Source organism: Sinocyclocheilus grahami, unplaced genomic scaffold, assembly GCF_001515645.1.
Source record: "Sinocyclocheilus grahami isolate Dianchi unplaced genomic scaffold, SAMN03320097.WGS_v1.1 scaffold367.1, whole genome shotgun sequence".
Classification (NCBI taxonomy): Eukaryota; Metazoa; Chordata; class Actinopteri; order Cypriniformes; family Cyprinidae; genus Sinocyclocheilus; species Sinocyclocheilus grahami.
In genome coordinates this window covers 287,263-312,795 of record NW_015505546.1, presented here as the reverse complement: position 1 = coordinate 312,795, position 25,533 = coordinate 287,263, and the positions used below count along the sequence as shown (strand labels likewise).

At 39.4% G+C, this 25,533-nt stretch overlaps 1 protein-coding gene across 1 annotated transcript in view; it reads left to right on the top strand.

Annotated features, from left to right (window-relative positions):
- LOC107549251 (ryanodine receptor 1-like) overlaps positions 1-25,533 on the top strand; it is an 80,762-nt gene that overhangs the window by 27,033 nt on the left and 28,196 nt on the right. The window contains exons 44-65 of the mRNA XM_016230263.1: positions 5,341-5,456; positions 5,565-5,632; positions 5,745-5,866; positions 6,228-6,277; positions 7,029-7,089; positions 7,214-7,340; positions 7,443-7,551; positions 8,330-8,411; positions 8,506-8,636; positions 8,720-9,040; positions 9,119-9,359; positions 13,757-13,844; positions 14,101-14,193; positions 14,518-14,532; positions 17,798-17,968; positions 19,831-19,890; positions 20,639-20,773; positions 20,862-20,974; positions 21,054-21,150; positions 21,228-21,334; positions 22,305-22,356; positions 22,448-22,510. Coding sequence (XP_016085749.1) covers positions 5,341-5,456; positions 5,565-5,632; positions 5,745-5,866; positions 6,228-6,277; positions 7,029-7,089; positions 7,214-7,340; positions 7,443-7,551; positions 8,330-8,411; positions 8,506-8,636; positions 8,720-9,040; positions 9,119-9,359; positions 13,757-13,844; positions 14,101-14,193; positions 14,518-14,532; positions 17,798-17,968; positions 19,831-19,890; positions 20,639-20,773; positions 20,862-20,974; positions 21,054-21,150; positions 21,228-21,334; positions 22,305-22,356; positions 22,448-22,510 — 2,422 coding nt within the window. The remainder of the gene's footprint in view (positions 1-5,340; positions 5,457-5,564; positions 5,633-5,744; positions 5,867-6,227; positions 6,278-7,028; positions 7,090-7,213; positions 7,341-7,442; positions 7,552-8,329; positions 8,412-8,505; positions 8,637-8,719; positions 9,041-9,118; positions 9,360-13,756; positions 13,845-14,100; positions 14,194-14,517; positions 14,533-17,797; positions 17,969-19,830; positions 19,891-20,638; positions 20,774-20,861; positions 20,975-21,053; positions 21,151-21,227; positions 21,335-22,304; positions 22,357-22,447; positions 22,511-25,533) is intronic.

The window sequence follows — 25,533 nt, the reverse complement described above, 5'->3', positions numbered from 1 at the left end:
TGGATTTTAGAGAAATGCGCACAGCTTCACGTGCACATCCCCCACTCACGTGGCATTTGGAGAAATGCGCAAAGCCTTGCTTTACGTGGACATTTACCATATTATCTGGAATTTAAGTTCATGGAAACCCGACCATATCGGCCAGCCGGAAGAGGCCGGCTCGCACATCTCAGTGGTGATGGGAGCCCTGCCTAGGACATCCTTACACAGGAGGATCCTGGTGATGCCCTCGTACCTCCCGTTCGTTGCCTCAGCAAGAAGGAGTACGCCGGTGGCCAGGAAGCCCCATTTTCAGAGAAAAGCTCTCACAGTGCACGCAGATTGCCCCCTCGAGGACATCGCGTGCGTGCTCCTCGCCCAAACAAACAACGCATAGATCGTGTGAATCATCGGGTGTCAGGAACCGCTGGCACGGATGTACACACTTTCTAAACGCTCCGCTAGTGCTCGCCATAGTAGGAAAAGAAATACTCTTACTTTGCTTTTGGAATGCACGCTTCAAACAGAACGGTCAGTGAAGACGAAGAAAGTGATGATGTGCGCTACCGGCGCCTATTTTGTACTAGTTGCGACGGTAGTGACGTCATGGCTGTCGCCGGCCAAACAAGTTGGTGTTTTTTCAATGTAGGCTTCAGACACGGGTCACGACGAGGCGTTCCCCCATAGCGACCCCTAGAGGACGCAGTTCGAAGTTCCACGAAAGGCAACCTATTTTATACACATATTTTGTAGACTGTACTTCCAAACATGGCTCCAGTTCTTCTTATTAGGCCAGGGGTTGGCAACCTTTTGGTCATGAAGTGCCATAATTGTATAAATACATGATTTATACATGTAATACATGACCATTTTTTACATGAGTTTACGGTTTGTGTGTAAATGTGTAAATGAATGTTAAGAGCAACAAATACAGAATAAAATGTAAACTGTCATGCACTCAATCGCATAGTTTGACTCAAGCGCCGGCCAAACAAGTTGGTGTTTTTTCAATGTAGGCTTCAGACACGGGTCACGACGAGGCGTTCCCCCATAGCGACCCCTAGAGGACGCAGTTCGAAGTTCCACGAAAGGCAACCTATTTTATACACATATTTTGTAGACTGTACTTCCAAACATGGCTCCAGTTCTTCTTATTAGGCCAGGGGTTGGCAACCTTTTGGTCATGAAGTGCCATAATTGTATAAATACATGATTTTTACATGAGTTTACGGTTTGTGTGTAAATGTGTAAATGAATGTTAAGAGCAACAAATACAGAATAAAATGTAAACTTGTCATGCACTCAATCGCATAGTTTGACTCAAGTGAAATTGACTTGCGTGAAAGAACAATGCTGCATTGATCTGAATCAAGTTGACTAGTGCAGGTTAATTCAAACACTTTAATAGCATTTCTAGCTCCTAACTTAATAAATCAGGCTGTGTGAGTATAAATAAGGATTACAGCAAAATGTACATCTGCATTCATGTTCGAGGGAATACATTTAACTATAACACACACACCTCTTTTGCTATTGCTCACGTGTCAGTGATTATCCCTCTCCGTGCCAATGCTGGCTCACGTGCCATACATTGCAGACCCCTGTTTTAGGTTTTTGCATGTTTTGAAATCACATAATACACAAATTATCAGAAAAACTGCTTCTCCTTTTCCTACCTTCGTAATTTCCTGTTCAATCTAGTCTAAACACCATTTTTCAAGTTGGAAAAAATAGCTAATTGAGAAACAGAACATACTGGGGATTTACACAGACGTCAGAATACATAAACATCAAAATAAATAATAATGTCTTTATATACTATACACATATATAATAATTAAATTTTACATGTATTATAAATATCATACATTTACATATACATTTTTATGAATAAATTATATATACAGTGGAGATCAAAATTAGAGCACAACCTACAATTTCCTCAATTTCAGGGTCACTACGTAGTCCTATTTGAAGTTATTCTAACAGGAGTAGAAGGGCAGTTTCGTAATCTTTTCGTAAAGCATATTTCGTAATATTTTCATTAATTGTATTCTGAAGCACAGTATAAAAACTTAAATGAGATGTTTGAAAAATAACTCTAATTTCCTTAATTATATGACAAACCATATTTAACTGGCAGCATTCCTCCAATTTTCACTGAGATTGCAAGATGGCGGGCCAGTCTAATATGACTGAAATCCTGTGACAGGAGGTTGTCTAGATGAAGGCCAAAGGGATGACCCTTTTAGCCATCGCAAGAGAAGTTTGTCATTCCAAATCTGTAATTTCTCGAGTATAGCAGCTTTACAGTTCACTACACTAATAGTACACAGTAGAATTAGTACACTAATTCATTCAAGTTCCCCAAAAAGGCTGGTCGTCCACATAAGACAAATGCACAAGAATACAGGATGCAGAGACTCTCAATGGGGAATCGGTTCAGCACTACAGCTGGAATTGCTCTCCAGTTCAGCGATGAACAGGGTATGAATCTGTCTCGACACGTTTAAGAGAAGTTGGACTGAAAGCGCACTCTGCAGTGATGAAGCCTCTCATCAGCAGAAAGAATCAAAAGGCTAGGCTCACCTTTGCTGAGGAGCATGTTGTGTGGAGAGAGGAGAACTGGTCGAAAAAGAAAAAGCTCTTACTTTGCTTTTGGAATGCACGCTTCAAACAGAACGGTCAGTGAAGACGAAGAAAGTGATGATGTGCGCTACCGGCGCCTATTTTGTACTAGTTGCGACGGTAGTGACGTCATGGCTGTCGCCGGCCAAACAAGTTGGTGTTTTTTCAATGTAGGCTTCAGACACGGGTCACGACGAGGCGTTCCCCCATAGCGACCCCTAGAGGACGCAGTTCGAAGTTCCACGAAAGGCAACCTATTTTATACACATATTTTGTAGACTGTACTTCCAAACATGGCTCCAGTTCTTCTTATTAGGCCAGGGGTTGGCAACCTTTTGGTCATGAAGTGCCATAATTGTATAAATACATGATTTTTACATGAGTTTACGGTTTGTGTGTAAATGTGTAAATGAATGTTAAGAGCAACAAATACAGAATAAAATGTAAACTGTCATGCACTCAATCGCATAGTTTGACTCAAGCGAAATTGACTTGCGTGAAAGAACAATGCTGCATTGATCTGAATCAAGTTGACTAGTGCAGGTTAATTCAAACACTTTAATAGCATTTCTAGCTCCTAACTTAATAAATCAGGCTGTGTGAGTATAAATAAGGATTACAGCAAAATGTACATCTGCATTCATGTTCGAGGGAATACATTTAACTATAACACACACACCTCTTTTGCTATTGCTCACGTGTCAGTGATTATCCCTCTCCGTGCCAATGCTGGCTCACGTGCCATACATTGCAGACCCCTGTTTTAGGTTTTTGCATGTTTTGAAATCACATAATACACAAATTATCAGAAAAACTGCTTCTCCTTTTCCTACCTTCGTAATTTCCTGTTCAATCTAGTCTAAACACCATTTTTCAAGTTGGAAAAAATAGCTAATTGAGAAACAGAACATACTGGGGATTTACACAGACGTCAGAATACATAAACATCAAAATAAATAATAATGTCTTTATATACTATACACATATATAATAATTAAATTTTACATGTATTATAAATATCATACATTTACATATACATTTTTATGAATAAATTATATATACAGTGGAGATCAAAATTAGAGCACAACCTACAATTTCCTCAATTTCAGGGTCACTACGTAGTCCTATTTGAAGTTATTCTAACAGGAGTAGAAGGGCAGTTTCGTAATCTTTTCGTAAAGCATATTTCGTAATATTTTCATTAATTGTATTCTGAAGCACAGTATAAAAACTTAAATGAGATGTTTGAAAAATAACTCTAATTTCCTTAATTATATGACAAACCATATTTAACTGGCAGCATTCCTCCAATTTTCACTGAGATTGCAAGATGGCGGGCCAGTCTAATATGACTGAAATCCTGTGACAGGAGGTTGTCTAGATGAAGGCCAAAGGGATGACCCTTTTAGCCATCGCAAGAGAAGTTTGTCATTCCAAATCTGTAATTTCTCGAGTATAGCAGCTTTACAGTTCACTACACTAATAGTACACAGTAGAATTAGTACACTAATTCATTCAAGTTCCCCAAAAAGGCTGGTCGTCCACATAAGACAAATGCACAAGAATACAGGATGCAGAGACTCTCAATGGGGAATCGGTTCAGCACTACAGCTGGAATTGCTCTCCAGTTCAGCGATGAACAGGGTATGAATCTGTCTCGACACGTTTAAGAGAAGTTGGACTGAAAGCGCACTCTGCAGTGATGAAGCCTCTCATCAGCAGAAATAATCAAAAGGCTAGGCTCACCTTTGCAGAGGAGCATGTTGTGTGGAGAGAGGAGAACTGGTCCAAAGTTCACTTTAGTGATGAGAGCAAGTTTAATTCATTTGGGTCTGATGGGAAACATTTTGTTCAGTGTCAAACTGAGGAAAGACTAAAGTCCAAGTGCGTAAAGAAGTCCGTGAAAGGTGGAGGAGGAAGTGTCATGCTTAGGGGATGTTTTGTGCAGCAGGAGTTGGGCCTCTTATACAGCTACATGACAGAGTGAATGCAAATATTTATCAGAACCTCCTTCAGCAACATGCAGTTCCTTCCCTGCAAGCATCTCCCAATCAGCCTGCAATTTTTTTTATGTAGGACAATGTCCCAGTCACACTGCAAACTGAGTAAAGCAGTTCCTTGAAGCTGAAAGCATTGAAATAATGAAATGGTCAGGCCAGAGTCCTAATCTAAACCCAATTGAAAATCTCTGGAAAATCATTGGCAACAAAGTTATGGCTAAGAAACCCACTACAGTTACCGAACTATGAAAGATACTGGAAGAAGAGTGGACCGAGATCACACCAGTGCAGTGTGAGAAACTAGTGATGTCCTGCGTCCGCAGATGTGCTGAAGTCACTCAAAGCAGGAGCCTCTACAATACCTACTATAATTTCTGACAGCTGTAGCCCTGTAGCCCAAGATTTTGTTTGTAATCTTCTTTTATGCTATAGTGGTTACTGTTCTCTAATTTTGATCACTGTGATTTCCACAAAATTAAAGTTTTGTTGAAATGCCTTGGTTATTTTGTCAAATGTTAGTGGATCAGTGGCATACCTACAGATAATATTCCTTCAAATTTTGAGCGATGAAGATTAACAATATTTGAGAAAAAATCAAGTATTTATAGATTTTCTCTCATTTTGACCTCCGCTGTATATCCTGAAATGATGACATAACAATCATACATTATTGAACAAAATATGTTTTGTCCTTGTTTTGTTTTCGCTCTTCCTCACTGTTTTTCTTCTCCAGAGGTTTGAAGGACATGGAACAGGAAATTTCCTCTTTTGAGAAGCGTTTCGCTTACGGGTTCCTGCAGAAGCTGTTGAAGTGGATGGAGATTGCGCAGGAGTTTATTGCTCATCTTGGTATACATTCATAGATCCATAGATACATTTCTTAGATCCAAAGAACTGTAGATGTTAGTTTTCATTTGAAATTGTATTTTTTTATGTTCTGTGTATTTGTTACTCCAGAGGCCGTTGTGAGCAGTGGAAGAGTTGAGAAATCTCCTCACGAACAGGAGATTAAATTCTTTGCCAAGGTGAGACACCTTTGACCAGAATATGTGTGTATGCGGAATAAAACAGGTCAGCTGTTTTCAGGATCACAGCCTCTCAAACTTTGCTCTTCCTCTTTATATTCTCTACATGTAGATTCTGCTTCCATTGGTAAACCAGTACTTTAAGAATCACTGCCTGTATTTCCTGTCCACACCTGCTAAAGTCTTGGGCAGTGGTGGTCATGCCTCCAACAAGGAGAAGGAGATGATTGCTAGGTAACTAATTCTACAGTGCTTCATTATTCTGTGGTAACCTAGTCAGATTTTATGTACCTTAAAGATTTTTAACATTTTTAAATGATGTCAGTTAGTTTTGATGTTGCGACCTGTCACATCCTCTCTGCTCCTCACACTTCTTCTTGCCTGTGGTTTTCTCTCTGCCCCTTCCCGGAGTATTTTCCCTCGGGTTCCCTCATCCTTTTTGTTACATTTATCTTTTATGGATCACATTATTTTGCTCCTACTTTTCCATCACCTTAACCTCGCCCCTTTTATTCCTCTTCGTGCCATTTCCTCTTTCCCAAACCGCCACCCCTCTTTTCTTCTTCTGTTTCTATCTATGTATCTTCTATCTCAGTATCTTCTGTAAGTTGGCCGGTCTGGTGAGACACAGGGTTTCCCTCTTTGGTAAGAATCCTGCATGATGACACGATTGCACATTTCATTTTTTCACTGCATCATCCCCTTTTTCTTTAATGTTTCCCATCAGCAGTATATCCATTCCTAATAGTTCGACTTATTTGCTCTTGAGTTCTCTTTGGCTTGAGTTCTCTTTCTTTCTTTCTTTCTTAAATATTATTTCTTTTTCTTTAATTAAAACAAAATAACTATTAAAATGGCATAAATAAGTAGTATTATTTAGTTTCATTAATTTAATTTAAGTAAAATAACAATATTTAAATTGTCATAAGTATTTATTTAATTGTATTTTATTTTATAAAAAATATTGAAAGTGGTGTAAATAAGTATTATTATTTAATTTAAGTCAAATAACGAAAATGGCATAAATAAGTAGAATTATTTAATTTAAGTAAAATAACAATTAAAATAGCATAAATATGTGGTATTTAATTTAATTTAGTCAGTTATTTCTTTCTCTTTTTCTTTCTTTCTTTCTCTGGGAGCTTTTCTAATGATTTGCTGTGCTTTGCTTAAGTTGGTGCATCATTTGCAGTGTTGACTCACTAGTCCTATAGTCCGAATAATTATAATAGGAGTACTGTATTTCAGAAGAATATCTGCTTTGGCTTTAATTCTATCACTTCATGCTATATCTGTGTCATATATTGTAGCATAGTATCCTCAGTCCACATGTTGTAGGTTAATTGTAGGTGAAAATAAAAGTCCCGTGTCATGCTCTGAATGCTTGTGTGTGCAGGCACTGATGCCTCAGCAGTGGTCAACTGTCTTCATATTCTTTCCCGCTCACTGGACGCCAGGTATGTGTGTTGACCACATGATTCCCAGTGTTTTACTAATGTTTACATCCTTAATTTCTGTTTATGAATAAAATGTCATGCTTTTATTTTTGTCTTTTGTCTTTTATTTTGCTTTTTCTTCCAGAACTGTGATGAAATCTGGGCCTGAGATTGTGAAGGCTGGTCTGCGCTCTTTCTTTGAGAGTGCTGCCGATGATATTGAGAAGATGGTTGAGAACCTCAAATTGGAGAAAGTGTCTACCAAAAACCAGGTCAGATGTAAATATAGCCCTGTTCTCAGAGATGTAACTTTGTTCTTTGCCAAAGTTGCTGAATTGAGCCTCTTTCCCTGCCTCTCTCTGTCTCTGTAACAGGTGAAAGGTGTATCTCAGAACATAAGCTACACCACCACTGCTCTTCTGCCAGTGCTCACCTCACTGTTCGACCACATCGCCCAGCACCAGTTTGGAGATGATGTCATGTGTGAGTTATTTTCATAGGTTTCAACAGAGTCATTTAACTTTGACTAAATTTAGCCTACATAGCTGAGTACATTTACTTAATTTATAAATAGATTAATTCATTACAGTAATAATTAACATTTGGGAAGAATTAAATTGAAAAGGCTGTGTATATTTTGCTCTTTCTACCAATTGAGTTTCAGTTTAGTGTGCTTCACTGACTAAAATAGCAAAAGTGAAAATGACATAAGTTAAATGTAATTAAATTTAAACAAAGTAAAATAATAAATGGTGTAAATAAGTAATATGATCAAATTTAATTTAATTTTAAATGATAAATGGTGTAAATGAGTAGAATAATATTTTTTAATGTAATTGAATTTAATAAAATTTAATTAAAATAAAATAAGAATAAATGGTGTAAATAAGTAGTATTATAAAAATAAGTTTCTTTAACATAACTACATTTAATATATAAATATATATATATATATAGTTATATTTAATATAACAAAGTAAAATAACAATAAATGAAAAGTAGTGTTATCTTATTTAATTTTATTTGTTTATTTAAATAAAGTAAAATAACAATAGTGTAAATGGTGTAATTTTAATTTTATAATTTAATTTAATTTAATTCCAGAAACTCAGCAACAAATTACTGAGGTAACAATGATTAATCAAAAGTTAGAAAATACAAAATCAGAATAAATCTGCAAGTAATTGTAATATTGTCATTGTTATATACGGTAGATCGCTCACTGTCCCTCATATTGTGTCTCTCTCCCTTCATCATTCAGTGGATGACTTGCAGATATCCTGTTACCGTATCATGTGCAGTATCTATTCCTTGGGCACTGTAAAAACCCCTCATGCTGAGAAGTAACAAACAGCTTTGCATATATGTTTTTGTTTCTATATGAGCCATTTTTACAGAATGTGTTATGTTAATAAATGTTATGGTGTGATATCACAGCCAAAGACCAGCTCTAGGAGAGTGTCTGGCTCATCTGGCTGCTGCTATGCCTGTTGCCTTTCTGGAGCCTCACCTCAACGAGTTCAACTCATACTCCGTGTACACCACCAAAACCCCTCGAGAGAGAACAAGTCAGTAGCTCACACTGAACGTATTCCATCTATAGGTGTTATCAACTAGTGCTTCCTTAACTACCTTATCATCCATGTTTTAGTCCTGGGTCTGCCCAGTCAAGTGCAGGAACTGTGTCTGGACATCCCTGAGCTGGACGTGTTGATGAAAGAGATCGGGGATCTGGCAGAGTCTGGAGCCCGTTATACAGAGATGCCCCACGTGATTGAGATCACCCTGCCCATGCTGTGTAACTATCTGCCCCGCTGGTGGGAGAGGGGACCGGAGAACTTCCCAGAGCAGGAAGGCTGCCTGTGCACGGATGTCACCTCCGAACATCTCAATCAGCTCCTGGGTAGCATCATGAAGATTGTCGTCAATAACCTGGGTATTGATGAAGCTTCCTGGATGAAGAGATTGGCAGGTGAGAGGAAACTAAATGTGGAGTCTTCAAAAAATACTAAGAATTTATTACGTAGTTCCTCCTGATATTCCTCCGCAGTGTTTGCTCAGCCCATTGTGAGCAGGGCGAAGCCTGAGATGCTTAAGTCCCACTTCATCCCCACCATGGAGAAGCTGAAGAAACGTTGTGGAAAGGTGGTGGCCGAGGAGGATCAGCTGCGTATGGAGGGGAAGACAGAGATGGACAGTGAGCAGGGAACCATTCGTGATGACTTTGCTGTGCTCTGCAGGGATCTGTATGCTCTTTACCCGCTACTCATTCGATATGTGGACAACAACAGGTATCTCTCATCCGCAGGATGATTTTATGGTCCATGTACTGTTTCAATCTATATTTTTGTTATGAGATCACCAACAGAAGTAACTTCAGATACTTTAAAGCCTTTGCAGTAGTAAAGGCCCATTTATACAAATGACAATAACTATATTAGTGTCCACACCAATGGATGATTTTGTAGTCCAGGTACCGTTTTATAGGGCTGCCCCCTAATAGTCGACTAATCGTTAGTTGACCAGAAGAGGCTTGGTCGTCCAAAATTGTATTAGTCGCTTAGTTGCAGGAAAAAAAAATCCACATTGGCGAAGTCACGCTGTCAGACTCTGTTCCGTGTTTTGTGTGTGTTTTTGCTCCCCATGTGTTTCCATGCCCTTATTTGGTCTTCCTGTTCCTGTCCTGATTATTTAATGTGTTTCCAGATGTTCCCCGTTGAGTTTATTGATCCCAGGCGTGTCCCTTTAGCCCCCTTAATATTTAAGACGTGTGTGTTTCCATGTTTCCTCGTCCGGTATTGTAAATGTCTTCTGGTCTCCTCGTTGTCATCCTGCCTGATTTGTATGCCTGTTTATTTATTAAAGTCTGTTTGTTTTGAGTTCATTTTGCATCTCCTCGTTTCCTCGCTGCCCGTTCCCTGTGAATCATGACAGAATACCGGACCAAGGACAGTAAACCGCGCCCCCTCTCCCGTGTGTGCTTTCCATTTTTTAAAAGTGTTTTGGTTTTCCGTTTGTTTCCCCCTGAGATCATGGAAATCGCCGCTTGTTTCTCCGCCTTAGCCCGCCTAGATCTCCCTTTCTTCGAGTACGCCTGGGAACTCTGCGGGCTCGCCGCGGCGACGGCATTAGATGACGCCACCATCAATTCCCTGTTCTGGCTCGGGGCCAACTACCATCGTCCCGTGGACCTCCCAGACACCATGGGACTATGCTGGAGGGAAGGGCTCTTCCGGTGTCTGGGTAGTGTCCGGGCCCAAGTCAGAACCAGTTCCTCAGTCAAGCCTGCTGACCACGCCTTTCACCCCAAACCTAAAGGGGAATCTAAGGAGGAGAAGGCGGTCGGCTTCAGCCCCAGAGCTCGCTCCAGTGTCGGCTCCAGCCCCCAAATCCAGCCCAAAGAGGGCTCCTGTCCCCGAGTTTAGCCCAGATAGGGCTCCAGTCCCCAAGTCAAGCCCAGGGAGGGCCACTGTTCCCGGGTTAGGCCTACGGAGGGCCTCTAAAGACGATATTCTCCCCAACGATTTTTTATTGTGGGGGGGGGTTAGTGTGGGTCCATCCGTAGTGGCCGGGCCGAGTGGCGAGGCCAAGGCCATGGAGGCTGTCCAGCCATGGCCTTCTGAGTTCCCTGCTCCGCCGTAGCCTCCTGAACTGTCTGCTCCGCCATTGCCTCCTAGTCTGCCTGCTCCGTCATGGCTTACTGAACTGCCTGTTCCGCCATGGCTCCCCGAGCTCCCTGTTCCGCCATTGCCTCCTGAACTGTCTGCTCCGCCATGGCTTCCTAGTCTGCCTGCTTCGCCATGGCGTCCCGAGCTCCCTGCTCCGCTATGGCCCCTGAGCTCCCTGTGCCGCAATGGCAACCTGGACTGCCTGATCCACCCTAGAGGTATTCCCCGTGTCCCAGTCCTGCACCAGCCTCCAGGGCACCCACCCCCCTCCCTAGTGGAATTGTTACGGCGCGGGATGCACCTTCCAGGAGGGGGAGTAATGTCAGACTCTGTTCCGTGTTTTGTGTGTGTTTTTGCTCCCCATGCTTTTCCATGCCCTTATTTAGTCTTCCTGTTCCTGTCCTGATTGTTTAATGTGTTTCCAGATGTTCACCGTTGAGTTTATTGATCCCAGGTGTGTCCCTTTAGCCCCCTTAATATTTTAAGCCGTGTTTGTTTCCATGTTTCCTAATCCAGTATTGTAAATATCTTCTGGTCTCCTCATTGTCATCCTGCCTGATTTGTATGCCCGTTTATTTATTAAAGTCAGTTTGTTTTGAGTTCATCCTGCGTCTCCTCGTTTCCTCGCTGCCCACTCCCTGTGAATCATGACACACGCAGATTATTAACGGCTGGTCTATGGTAATACAGTACAACCGGCAGGACATCCAAATGCTCGCCTATCAGTCATCCACCACAAATATGGCTTATATGTAAGTAGCAGCAATGTTACATGGCCGCTTAATCTAATGTTAACCTAGAAATGTGCGCTGTTTAAAGCTGGGCTCACACTGTGCGATTTTTTAAAAGTCCTTTATGATTGTACTTGTCAGACTGTACGAACATGATGATCATGTCACACTGTGGGATCTCAGTTGTCATTAATGTCAGACTGTACGACAGTCAAGATGCGTTAAAAACGGGTGCGCGCAAGAAAACTTGTCCGGAGATTTATATTATCAACCCATACACGTTCAGTGACTGTGAGCTGCATTGCACTCATGGCTGTAATGTTGGCTATCATGAAAGTATATGAATGGCGGCAATACTGGCATATTTAAGAATAATAGTGTAAGCAGCACTACACACCCACATGAAAACAGCAGCGCAACCGGTGTTTATCATAGCAAAGGCAACGTATCATATGAATTACGTGAGCGAAGGACGAGAGTGCCGGAGTTTATGCGGTTAGAAGAAATCTCTAGCATTAATTCTGATCATGGCAGTTTGACGTTCGTCGTGGGAGAAGTCACACTGCCAGAATTTCGTCGGAGGTAAAATTTGATCGCAACGGCCATTAATCGGCTGTCAGTGAACATGTCAAACTAATGATCAAAGACTACAGATTTTAGCCTAGGATTATAGGAATCTTTTAGGATTTTCAAAATTTGTCTCAGACGACCAAATCGTGGCCAAAGTTGCACATAGTGAGCCGGGCTTAAGTGAGAGTGGAAGAGTGGAAGCTGAACAGTAGTGCTCACTGCAGGACAGATGGAGGCGCCGGTGCGCTCACTTACTCTTAAAATACCCCGTAATTTTTGGTCATACAGATAAGAGTAATACATCTTTCAAGTCTGTAAAGACTCTACGTTTATATGTGTGCACTTACAATAACAACAAAACGCGCTTTTGTAAAATAATGAAAGCAAACAGGATGTGCTTTCTGCCGTCTCGGTCTGTAAACGTGAGCACGAAACTCTGAGTATATCTTTGCTTTACATACATTAAAAATATATCTATAGAGAGTGAAATGTCTACTTTAAAATGAACCAATTCAAATGAAAAACAAATATTATCAGATTATGTAATAATCCATGTGAAACATGCATATAGGTGCATCCACTACCGTGGAGATGACGAGAAAGCACTTGTTTATCAGTGAATAATGCAACGAGTAAAAAGACAGTATAAGTCATTATAATCCGTAATTATGTCCCCACTGGATGCAACAAATGCCTTGTTTATAATGGGTTTTAATGTTTTTGTCTCGTCGCTCCGGCCCGACAGGGCATCACAGTATGGTAAGGGGCGTAACATTTCCGTCACATGCTTGAGGTACTCGGCCAATCACAATGCACTGGATAGCTGGCCAGTCAGAGCACACCTCGCTTTTCAGACCGATGAGCTTTGTAAAAATCGACGCGTTTCAGAAAGGCGGAGCATAGAGGAGAAACAATGTACAGTATGTGGAAAATAATGTGTTTTTTTAAACCATAAACCACATAAACACATTTCATCACACCAAATACACCAAATAATGTTATTTTTAGCAACATCATATGACCCCTTTAAAATGAACGACTACTAGTCGACCAGAAAAATCCTTAGTCGAGGGCAGCCCTACTGTTTTAGGCTTTATTTTAGTTTTTTAGACACTTTGAAGCCTTTGCAGGAGTAAAGGTCTTTTGACACCTAAAACAATAACTAGATTAGCATACAAAGCAACAGACAATAAAGTTCTGTTTATTATAAGGTATAATAATCCTACATAATCCTACAGTTATGTAGTCTGCTGCTTGAAATACATTAAGGGATAGTTCACCCAAAAATAGATTTACTCACCCTCAGGAAATCCAAGATGTAGGTGATTTATTTTTCTTAAGTAGAACAGAAGATTTAGCTGAAACAATGGTCCATGGTGATTCATAAAATGCAAGTCAACGGCTAAAACAAAAAAAAAGCAGGCAATACAAAATTGATACCTGCAGTTCATGGTAATGTATTGAGGTCTTATGGAGCCAAATGATCATTATTTAGAACGCTATTCGGGAAAAAAAATTCTTAAAGTTATTCAAATAATATTGTTGCTTTGTGTCGTTATTGTTATAGCTGTGGTGTGTACTTCCCTATTCTCACAGAGTTAGAACTATTATTAAAACTTTATAGTTATTGTTATAGTTATCGTCCTTGTTGTGAATGACCCTAAAGACTAAAGTCATTCTAGAGAAGTCTTCTCTGATTTGGTTCTTTGTCGTTTAAAGGGCGAGGTGGTTGACCTGTCCTGACCCTGATGCTGAGGACCTCTTCAGGATGGTTGGAGAAGTCTTCATCTTCTGGTCCAAATCTCACGTAAGTCTGTTTTTTCCCTTTCTATAATTAAAATCCCATTGTCCTGTCTCATGTCTAGTTTCTTCTTGTCTCTTTGTCTTCTTGTCTCCTCCAACATGTCTTTAACTTCTTGTCTTATCTCATCTTGTCTCTTCTCATCTTTTCTAATCTCTTTTTATTCTTGTTTCTTGTCTTGTCACTTCTCTTTTCTCTTTTTGTCTGTTCTTGTCTATTCTCCCTTCCACTTTTCTAATAACTCTTTTATTATTATTTGCAGAATTTCAAGCGTGAGGAGCAGAATTTTGTGGTGATGAATGAGATCAACAACATGTCCTTCCTCACTGCTGACAGCAAAAGCAAGATGAGCAAGGTGGGTTTGTCCACTTACTGCTGCACAAAATTGACATTTGAGTGTAAATTTAAAAGTTGTGTTATTTTATGTACCTTCTCAATCATATCAAATTGTTAGTTAATAATTGATGTTTAGAAATATTTAAATTAAATTTGTTAGATTTGTTAAAAGTCCATTTCTTCAGATGACTGCTGACCTTGTGTCCTCTTCAGGACAGACACTGTTTCTACTCTCACAGTGGGTTTATAGATCCATTGATGTTTTTCCTGTCTGTGAGGGTGTAAGTTTTAACAGTGCTGTCTCTCTCTGTGTCCTGTCTCGCTGTGGAATCGGGGTGTGTAGGCCGGAGACGGAGAGGTCAGACTGTGTTTCTGCATGATAAAAAAAAGAACTGTGCTGATCGCATGGCGCACAAGCAGGGCTTTTCATCAAACTCCCACACACACTGGCAAACACTCACATATATTCACAACAACCAGAAGACCATACCCTCATTCAATGCCAGTGTGTGTGAGGTATGCTGGTACCTTGTTTGATGAAAGCCCTCAGCCATAGACTTTAGTCTCAGGATCATGGCACTTTCCGCTGGATCTTGAACTCTCGCTGGATCTGAGTTCCATCGTCCTGACAGTGATTTTGATTGATGTGCCTCTGATGGATTTTGACTGCTGCAAGTTCTTGCAGACTGATTCCTTTTCTTTATTTTAGTGTAGTTTGATGTTAATGTTTGATCTTACTGTTTTTCCCCACAAGCTCTGGTGGTGATGCTCTCTAGGAGCAAAAATATTCATTATCAAAATCAAACCATTACCCATCACTTAATCTTCACAGAATCTTCACATTACCAATGAGCACATTGGTAATGTAGGGAGGGAACATGGCTTTTCCTATAAAGGGAACAGTTCTCATTACATCTCTCATTTAATATTTCCCTTCCTTTGTTTAATTCATTCCAGTTAATGTGACTTTTGTGTCCATTCTGTTGACAAGTTAATAATTGACATGTTACCCAATCCCAACTCACTTGCTCACTTCCCTAAAAAGTTTGTCTCTGTTAGGTGTTAACTAGCACAATGATACTACTCACTTTGCAGGAGACCACCTCCTCCTCTGTGCTGTGAGACGCCATTACTGTAGCACCATCTGTTATCTCCTCACCATGGGTGCCCCTCTCTGCCTAATACATTCAGACGTAATATATTCCTCTCATCTCTTCTGGTCTCATCCCTACTGATATCTCTTCTCATATAGTTTAGTCTCTTCTCACCTCTTCTTTTCTCATGTCTCTTCCCCTCTCATCTCTTCTCCTTTCTTGTTTTCTTCTCTTGGCTTGTCTCATCTGCTCTTATCTAGGGCTGAAAGATGAAAATGGCGATTATCAAATGCGATTATGAAATCGCAAAGGCTGCGGTTTATTAAAATAAACAAAAGCACTGCGTGTTTCAGAGTGAAGCGTGGCACTGTGTTCATTTACACACAAGCAGCTCATGATCCGGTGTTTTTCGTATCTGCTTCTCACAATCTTCATCTCTGCATGTGCTGTGAGTTTCACTTATAATGTGCATTTAAAAACGCAACACATGCCAAACATTTTAATGAGAAGCGTTTATAAAGGAGAAGCTTTAACCTCGTAGTTTTCCAAATAAAAGCTTAGTCTGGAAATGAAGAAAATAAGATACAAATATTAGTGTTTTAATTTTACAGTTGTACTGTAAAATAAAATAATAATTACTCATTTATACTTATTATTTTTTCAAGTTATATTGACATTAGAGATCGACCGATAGTACCGATTATTTGCAAGTTTATGTGACCGATAACCTGTAACAAGTTACTTTACCTGTAAACGCCGTTGTTTGACTTGTCTCTTCAACATGCAGTGCCGTAATGGCAGTCTCGCACGCAATTCCTAAAGCCCACCGTATAATAAGTGCCATATATTGGTAAATCCGGCATTACAAATCCGATATCCAATAATGGAAAAATGCTTCAATATCAGGGAAAATATTGGTAAAACCAATTAACGGTCAAACTTTAATTGATATATAATTACCACATTTTTGTACAAATAGAGTGCTGCAGCAATGACGTCAAAACCCGGAAGACTAATTCGTCACTGGTTTCCTCGAGATTTGGGTTCTTATAATGGGATTTTTCAGTTCATGATTAAAATAAGGTCTGTGGTTAACATATTGTAAATTGCACACACTCACACAATGAACGTACTTGTGTGTTTTTTTCAAATAAATAACTGCTTTAAAATTCAGTATGTGTGTGTGCAAAATGTCAAAGTATCACCACTGACCTTATTTTACTCATGAATTGAAAAACCCCATAAAAAACCCAATGGAGAAACTTGAGGGAACCAGTGACGAATTAGTCTTCGGGGCAGTGTTGCCAGATTGGGCGGGTTCCCTCCCAATAGGGTGGTTTTGAATTTGATTATGCGGGCAAAAATTGGCTTGGGCGGGTGGACAAAATTTTGGCTGGTTTGGGGTCAGTTTGGTGGTTTTCAATCATATAAATTGCGTAGGCTAAACAAGATTTTAGCGTGATAAGTTATAGCGTATCTGATTTTGAATGTAGTGACTGTATATTCAGTTCAAATGGCCCTTATCAACCTTGATTTACATATTCCATAACATTATTTTGACAGTTAAAATTTTGGGCAGGTTTTTCTGAGCTTTTGGGCTGGAAATCGTCATTCCAATTTGGCAGCCCTGCTTCGGGGTCTTAACGTCACAGCTGCAGCACTTTATTTTGCAGCCATACAAACACGCTCAGCAAACCTAGAGCTCTTTTAAAAGAAATCACATTTTAAATCACAATCACAATTTTTGTTTTATAAAAAAAAAAATCACAATATGATTTATTTCCCCCCAAACTGTGCAGCCCTTGTCTCATCTCTCTTCTCCTCTTGTCTTTTCCTGTCTCTTCTCATCTTGCCTAGTCTCCTCTCTTCTCTTCTCTTCTCATTTCATGTCTTGTCTTGTCTAGTGTTTTCTTATCTTCATTTTGCTTTTGTCTTGCATCTCATCTCATGCTGAAAGGCCAGAGGGAGCTCTTGTTGTAGAAGGCAACAGTCATTAATGACGTCTTACAGGCACAGATTTAGAGAGTGTGTGTTAGGTTTGGAGCGGCCCCAAAGCCTAGTGTTGTTTTTAAGTGTGCTGTGCTGAAGGGTTGGCAAACTTACACTACTAACAATGAGACCGCTGTATGTTTAGCTCTAACATTTCCTAATAAACTGACTGATAAAACATGCCCTTAAAGCATGTTGTTATTTTCCCTCAATGCTATTTTGTTGAATTTCCCCATTTCCTTGTTAATCTGCAAAACATAGAAGGTAGCCACCATTAACACATTATTTAACAATGTAAAAGATGTAGCTAATCATCAACTATTCAGAAAGCAAGACAGAAGGTAGATGTTTACAGAGAATTGTTTCTGTATTCACATTATTCACTTAGAAAGCATCCCTTTAAAGACTTTTTGCCAATGAAATCAGTCTTTCCTAAAACAAATCCATATTCTTTTCCCAAAACAGTCTGTTTGTGGGCCAAACCTGTCTTTCTGGGTAAGAGCATCCTTGTGTCAGTCTAACTCTTCAGAGTTTTTATAGGGTGGAGGCTCAGATGTTGAGCGGTCTAAGAAGAAGCGCCGCGGGGACCGTTATTCCGTTCAGACCTCGCTGATTGTAGCGGCCCTGAAGAAACTGCTCCCCATTGGTCTCAACATGTGCTCTCCTGCAGACCAAGAGCTCATAAACCTGGCCAAGATCCGCTACTCTCTGGTACTTAGCCACATGCTTAGCCATATATTTTGATTAGGATGGCTGATTTACTGCTAAACAACACAACAAAAAACTCTTATACTACCGTTCAAAAGTTTGGGGTCAGTAAGATTTGTTCATATTTTTGAAACAATGCCGCAAGGCTGCATTTATCAAAAATACAGTAAAACAGTAATATTGTGTAATGTTATTACAATGCAAAATTATATATTTTTAAACGTATTTTATACTTGTGAAGGTAAAGCTGAATTTTCAGCAGTTATTACTTCAGTGTCACATGATTCCTTCAGAAATCATTCATATATGCTGATTTTGTGCTCAAGAAACATTTAGGTAACACTTTAGAATAGGGAACACTTATTCACTATTAACTACGACTTTTCCCTCAAGAAATTCCTAATTTGCTGCTTCTTAATAATTAGTAAGGTAGTTGTTAAATTTAGGTATTGGGTAGGATTAGGGGATTTGTTCATATTTTTGAAACAATGCCGCAAGGCTGCATTTATCAAAAATACAGTAAAACAGTAATATTGTGTAATGTTATTACAATGCAAAATTATATATTTTTAAACGTATTTTATACTTGTGAAGGTAAAGCTGAATTTTCAGCAGTTATTACTTCAGTGTCACATGATTCCTTCAGAAATCATTCATATATGCTGATTTTGTGCTCAAGAAACATTTAGGTAACACTTTAGAATAGGGAACACTTATTCACTATTAACTACGACTTTTCCCTCAAGAAATTCCTAATTTGCTGCTTCTTAATAATTAGTAAGGTAGTTGTTAAATTTAGGTATTGGGTAGGATTAGGGATGTAGAATAAGGTCATGTAGATTAAGGCATTAATACGTGCCTGATTAGTACTAATAAATGGCTAATATTCTAGTAATATGCATGCTAATAAAATCACAATCACAAAATCACTTTCTCAGACTTTTACATTAAATGTTCCCTCCTGGTGGAATATCCTGCCCAACTCAGTCCGAGCAGCTGAGTCCTTAGCCATCTTCAAGAATCGGCTAAAAGCACATCTCTTCCATCTTTATTTGACCCTCTAACTCTAGCGCTCTCTATTCTAATTCTATTCTTTATAAAAAAATGTAAAAAAAACTTGCCCCCTTTAGACTTGCACTCTATTTATTTACTAGCTGCTTGTTTTCTTAAAAAAAAAAATAATAACACTTGCTTCTCTAATCTTTTTGCATTCTATCTATTTGTTTTCTTTTTATTTATTATACAATTATAATTCTGACTTCTTCTGATTAACAAAAGCAAAAAAGGCCTTTAACAGTAGCTTGCTCTATTCTTTTTCTATTCTATCTGTTTTCTTTTTATTTATTATATGATTTAAAAAAAAAAACCTTGCTGCATGTACTGCGTTAAGCTAACTGAGACTTGTTATAGCACTTGCATATCATTGCTCTTTTGTTGATTTTGATTGCTTCCATTGTCCTCATTTGTAAGTCGCTTTGGATAAAAGCGTCTGCCAAATGACTAAGTGTAAATGTAATAAGCAACTAGTTAAGAGACCCTAAAATAAAGTGTTACCAACATTTATTATCAATGTTGAAAACACTTGTGCTCCTTAATATTTTTTTGTGGAAACCATGATTTTTTTGAACATCCTTTGATGAATAAAAAGTTTAAAAGAACAGCATTTATTTGAAAAAGAAATTTTTCATTATAAATTTCTTTACTGTCACTTTTGATCAATTTAATGCATCTTTGCTAAATAATAATAATAACAATTTTAAAAAGTATTTCTTTAAAAAACAATCTTACTTACCCCAAACCTTTGAAAGATAGTGTGCGCTGAGTAGTATAAATTTTTTGACTCGTTGGTCATTTGAATGTTACAGAAAGACACAGATGAAGAAGTGAGGGAGTTTCTGCAGAATAACCTGCATCTACAGGGAAAGGTAAGTATAGACACAGCCAAGTTAAGAAAACATCTAAAGTATAATATGTGACCCTGGACCACAAAACCAGTCATAAGGGTCACTTTTTTGAAATTGAGATTTATACATCGTCTGAAAGCTGTATGGTTAGGATAGGACAATATTTAGCCGAGATACAACTATTTGAAAATCTGGAATCTGAGGGTGCAAAAAAATAAAAAAATCTAAATATTGAGAAAATCGCCTTTAAAGTTGTCTAAATGAAGTCCTTAGCAACGCATGTTACTAATGATAATACATTTTTTATATATTTATGGTAAGAAATTTACAACATATCTTCATGGAACATGATCTTTACTAAATGTCCTAATGATTTTTGGCATAAAAGAAAAATTGATAATTTTGACCCATTCAGTGACCCATACAGACATATTGTTGGCTATTGCTACAAATATACCTGTGCGACTTATGACTTATGGTTTTGTGGTCCAAGGTCACATATAAGTGTGATTAACGTGCAAATAAATATGTTTAACATATTAAAATATGTTTAAACATTAAAATATGTTTAAAATATGCTTAAAATAAAGATTATTAATAAAACTAGAATTGTTAGAATTAGAACTAGAAACTAGAATTTCACCCCATAAATATTATAACAATGAACCAGAAACAATAAGAACACAATAAAAACAGTGATGGAAGACAACTTTTAAGGTCTCTCCATCACAATAAGTGTCTGTGTGTACACATCTCTGTCTGTCTGTAGGTTGAGGACCCGTCTATGCGCTGGCAGATGGCTCTGTATAAAGAGACCTCAGGTAAAGCCGAAGACGCAGATGCACCGGAGAAGGTTGTGAAGAGAGTTCAGGAAGTTTCGGCTGTTCTCTTCCACATTGAGCTGGTGAGGCCTGTTTGCATGTATACATGATGTTACACACTCTTTTTCCTCAGTGATGAGCCATTTCTTCTTCCTCTTTGTTTTCCTTTAGACCGAGCATCCATTCAAGTCCAAGAAGATGGTTTGGCACAAGCTTCTGTCCAAACAGCGTCGTAGGGCGGTGGTGGCCTGCTTCAGAATGACACCACTGTACAACATCCCCAAGTAAGACACGCATAACCTTCCTTTAATGGTGTCCAGGAGTAAAGTGGTATGCACAGACTTATTTTTCCTTTTATTTCAGGCACCGGGCATCTAATATGTTCCTTGATGGTTACAAGCACAATTGGATTGAAAATGAGGGTGACTCGTTTGAAGATAAGATGATAGATGACTTATCAGTAAGTCTTCATATCTGTTTACGCTCCCTGCTTACACCCGGTTGAGGGCAGTTTGTTCATAGTGTTGTTTTTTGCAGAAAGCGATGGAGCAGGAAGAAGAAGAAGAGGAAGAAACCGAATCGAAACCAGACCCCCTTCATCAGCTCATCCTTCACTTTAGCCGCACTGCTCTCACTGAGAAAACGTAAGCAAATCGCTCTGTGGTTTGGTGAGTGTGATGTCTTGACATAGTATTCCTTCTTAAGTAAAATCTCAATTATTTATATAGCACTTTATTAGTGCTGCTGTCAAACGATTAATCGTGATTAATCGCATCCAAAATAAAAGTTTTTGTTTACATAATGTATGTATGTGTGCTGTGTATATTTATTATGTATATATAAATACACACACATGCATGTATATATTTCAGAAAAATAGGTTATATTTATATATTATATATATTTATTTATAAAATAAATAATAGCAATATAAATATAGACATGTAAATACATGTAAATATTTTTTAAATATATACTTTGTGTAATTTATGTATACATAATAAATATACTCAGAAAACACACATATATTATGCAAACAAAAACATTTATTTTGGATGCGATTAATCATTTGACTGCACTATATATAATATTAATTGTTTCAAAGCAGCATCACAGAAATAAACAAGAAATTAACAGTGTTTCAAAATTGATCAGTTATGAAATTACTTTAATTTCAGCTGTAAAGCAGCTGTACCGAAGACAGTTGCAAATATTCAGATCAAATTAGTTCAAAGTTGATTCAGTTAAGTTTAATGACACTGTTGCAAAGTTCGTCAATTATGAAAGAATTCAGATCAAAATTAGATCAATGAGCTGAAGAGTAAGAGGTAAGAGCTGAAACTAGTTCAATACTGTTAAGTTCATCAAATATTAAATTCATTTAATCTATAAAGCATCAAGGCAATAGTATTATTGTTCAGCTCAAGTAATTACAATGTTGATTCAGTTCAGTTTGATGACAGTCAATGTTGCAAAGTTCATTCATTTTGACATCATTATCCAGCTCAATTCATTAAAAAAAATCAATGCTTTGATCTCATCCGATAGTGTCAGTGCAGTCAAACTGATCATATTTCTGATATTTGTCTGATATTTGTTTCATCCACACCGCAGTAAACTTGAAGTGGATCATCTGTATATGTCATACGCTGATATTATGGCAAAAGTAAGTCATAAACTTCTGAATTTGAAACTTTGAAAACTTTTCGTTTATAGATGTAATGAGAGCTGCTAACCTTACATATCTCTCTGTTCAGAGCTGCCACATTGGTGAGGAGGACGAAGGGAGAGAGGAGGGGGGCGAGGAGCCATCCTTTGAGGTGCGACAGACAGAGATGGTATTGGGGAGGCCTGGGGCTGGGGCCATGGGAGTCAGCGGAGCCAACAGCTACAGCTACAGCTCCTGCCACGCACGTCCAGAACCACTGCACCCCGCACACTCGATGTCTCTCATCCTTCCAGCTCTTCTCTTTCTCTGTCTCTCCTTCTCTTTTCTCTTTTCTCTTTATATCTGTTGTGGACTGATCTGTGCACTCCTTTGCTGGATTCTGAGTCTTTGTCTCTTTAACAGCGTATCTTTGTGTTTATTGCATGACTTGAGCGAGTGCAGAGAGATGGCTGCACACAAAACAGATGAAACAAACAAAAAACAGAAAAAAACATGTTGAACACATCACAGTTTTAACCAATTTGGCTTCATTTGTAGACCGGCAGCAATAAAAAAGGAAGCTAGTAGAGGTGTGAATAGTTTTTCTAGCACTTTTCCCCCAGCTGGCAGACCAATAATGCAAAATATTTGCAAAACAGGCTGACACTGCCCTCAAAACTGCATTGTTGTTTTCTCAGGGTATTTAGAGTACTGTACTATTAGCGCTTTTGATGATTTATGGAGTGTGTGTTTGTGTGTGAGAGTTAAGTACGCACTCATACACACACTCAACAAACGCCTTAATTGGTCTCCTAATACTAGAGTGACCATACGTGCCATTTTCCCAGGACGCATCCTGGCCAGGATTTCTATACTGCCTAAAATATCTAGGTTTTGGCTTTGTTTGCGTGTGCAGACCGATCAGTGACATCAAAGTACCTCGAGAGCATTTTGAAAGCATAAGGAAGCGTCTGTATGGTATTTTGATGTCACAGATCGGTCTGCACACGCAAACAAAGCCAAAACCTAGATATTTTAGGCAATATAGAAATCCTGGCCAGGACGCGTCCTGGGAAAATGGCACGTATGGTCACCCTACCTAATACATTACCAGTCCCACCTCTCCAGAACCCCTTCTTCTCTGAGTTTGTAGGCAGTCGCCTGTAGTTTTCCATTCTGTCTGCATCTTTTGTATCTCACAGCTTTACTGACCTACTAACCCGAAAGACTTTGAATTTTCGTCCTTCCTGATATGATTTAAATTCAGAAAATATGTCTTCACCTTCTCACCTGGCCACAAAAATTCAGGTTTAGGGAGTTTCATTTGCTCCATTACATAACCTTTAGAGCTGGCAACCTCTGCAGGATTTTAAGGAATCATTAAGGTATGTTCTTGATATATAGTCTGTTCCAAAGAATAGACAGTATAATTATCCACCTTTTTTAAATGTAAAACATTTGTAACTTGAATGTGCAAGGCTTCCAGTGTCAGATGCTTCCAGTTATTTTTAGCTGAAATGGAAGTTTCACACAGAAAATTGCTTACTTCCTCATTGCAAAATAAAGGTAAGATATATGGAAAAGGCAGTCCCAGAATTCCCAGTTTCAGTAAAAAAGAATTTGAGAGAAATGTTAAATATACTTGTTTTATACACTACTAGAAAAATAAAAGAATATCTCCATCTTATAAACAATTTCAGACTATTATAGTATTTGAATGTGGTATGCATATTATGCAGATTACAATATTGTGTTGTTAGCTTAGCGACATGCTAATATCACCCGTAAGTTTGCGTGTTTTAATTTTTAGAGTGGTGTAACTTCCAACACCTTCTACCACCAACATCATGTGGTAACGGCAACACAGTCTCATAGCAGGTTGTAACTATTTTGCATTATGTTGAATTGGTGGCTAATTAGTATGAATTAATATGGCTAATTAGTATGAATAAGTTCCCTTTCAGTCGGTCACTCTCGACGTCACGTCGGATGACCGACGAATTGGGATCTCGCTTAGAGAGACCAATCTACTTCGAGTGTAAACTAAACGAGCCAATGCACATTGGCATGCGATCATTGCATCCAGCTGCCGCTGATCACAGCGTGAGTATAAGTAGGCAGCAGATGCAGCGCATATTCAGCTTTTCGCTGAGGAGCCAAGCGGTTCTATCGTTCTGCTTCTGACCTTCTGCTAAAAGTAAAGACTACAGTCGAGTCAAGCACGCTCTTCGAGGGCTCTCGTGCTGGTGGTACGGCGCTTCAGCGGTGGTGGTTTCCCGTGTCGAATGGGTTGCACACATCAGGCTGCACTACCCCCTGTGTATGTTGCAGACGGCCATCTCCCCTGTGCGCTTCATGTGTAACTATTTTGCATTATGTTGAATTGGTGGCTAATTAGTATGAATTAGTATGGCTAATAAGTATGAATAAGTTCCCTTTCAGTCGGTCACTCTCAACGTCACGTCGAATGACCGACGAATTGGGATCTCGCTTAGAGAGACCAATCTACTTCGAGTGTAAACTAAACGAGCCAATGCACATTGGCATGTGATCATTGCATCCAGCTGCCGACGGCCATCTCCCCTGTGCGCTTCAGCACACTAAAAGAGCAATTTCTGTCTAAAAGAGCTTCACGGGTGGAACGTCTTTTTAAAGATGTCTTACCATCCGTGTGTTTCTGGGTGCGGTCGTTACCTGGCGCCGGGTGATGGTCACGATCGCTGCCTCTCGTGTCTGGGCATGAAGCACGCTGAGGTGGCTTTCGTGGATGAGTCATGCTCCCATTGCAGGAGTATGACCGTCTCGGAGTTGCGGACCAGACTCCGTTACCTGCCCTGTTTCTGTCAGTGGCCGGACTGGTCTTACGGTTACGGTGAGGAATTCCCCTCCAGGGACTCCCCATCCCGCCGGCACTTCGAAATCAGTGGAGCTCTCGAAAGAGCAGGCTGGACCCTCCCGGGGGGTACCACCTGTTTCTTCCGAGGCTCCCCCCGACGATCGGATGTCGATTGCAGCATCGGAGGGTGAGCCAGACGGAGGGTGAGACGGCCAAGACACAGTTCTTGAACGCCCCCGTGTCCCAGACCGGCCTTTTTGGCGACACGGTGGAGAACTTTGCCCAGCAGTTCTCCGCTGCCCAAAAGCAGACTGAGGCCATCAGGTACATCCTGCCCCGGCGTGCAGCTGCTGCCTCCA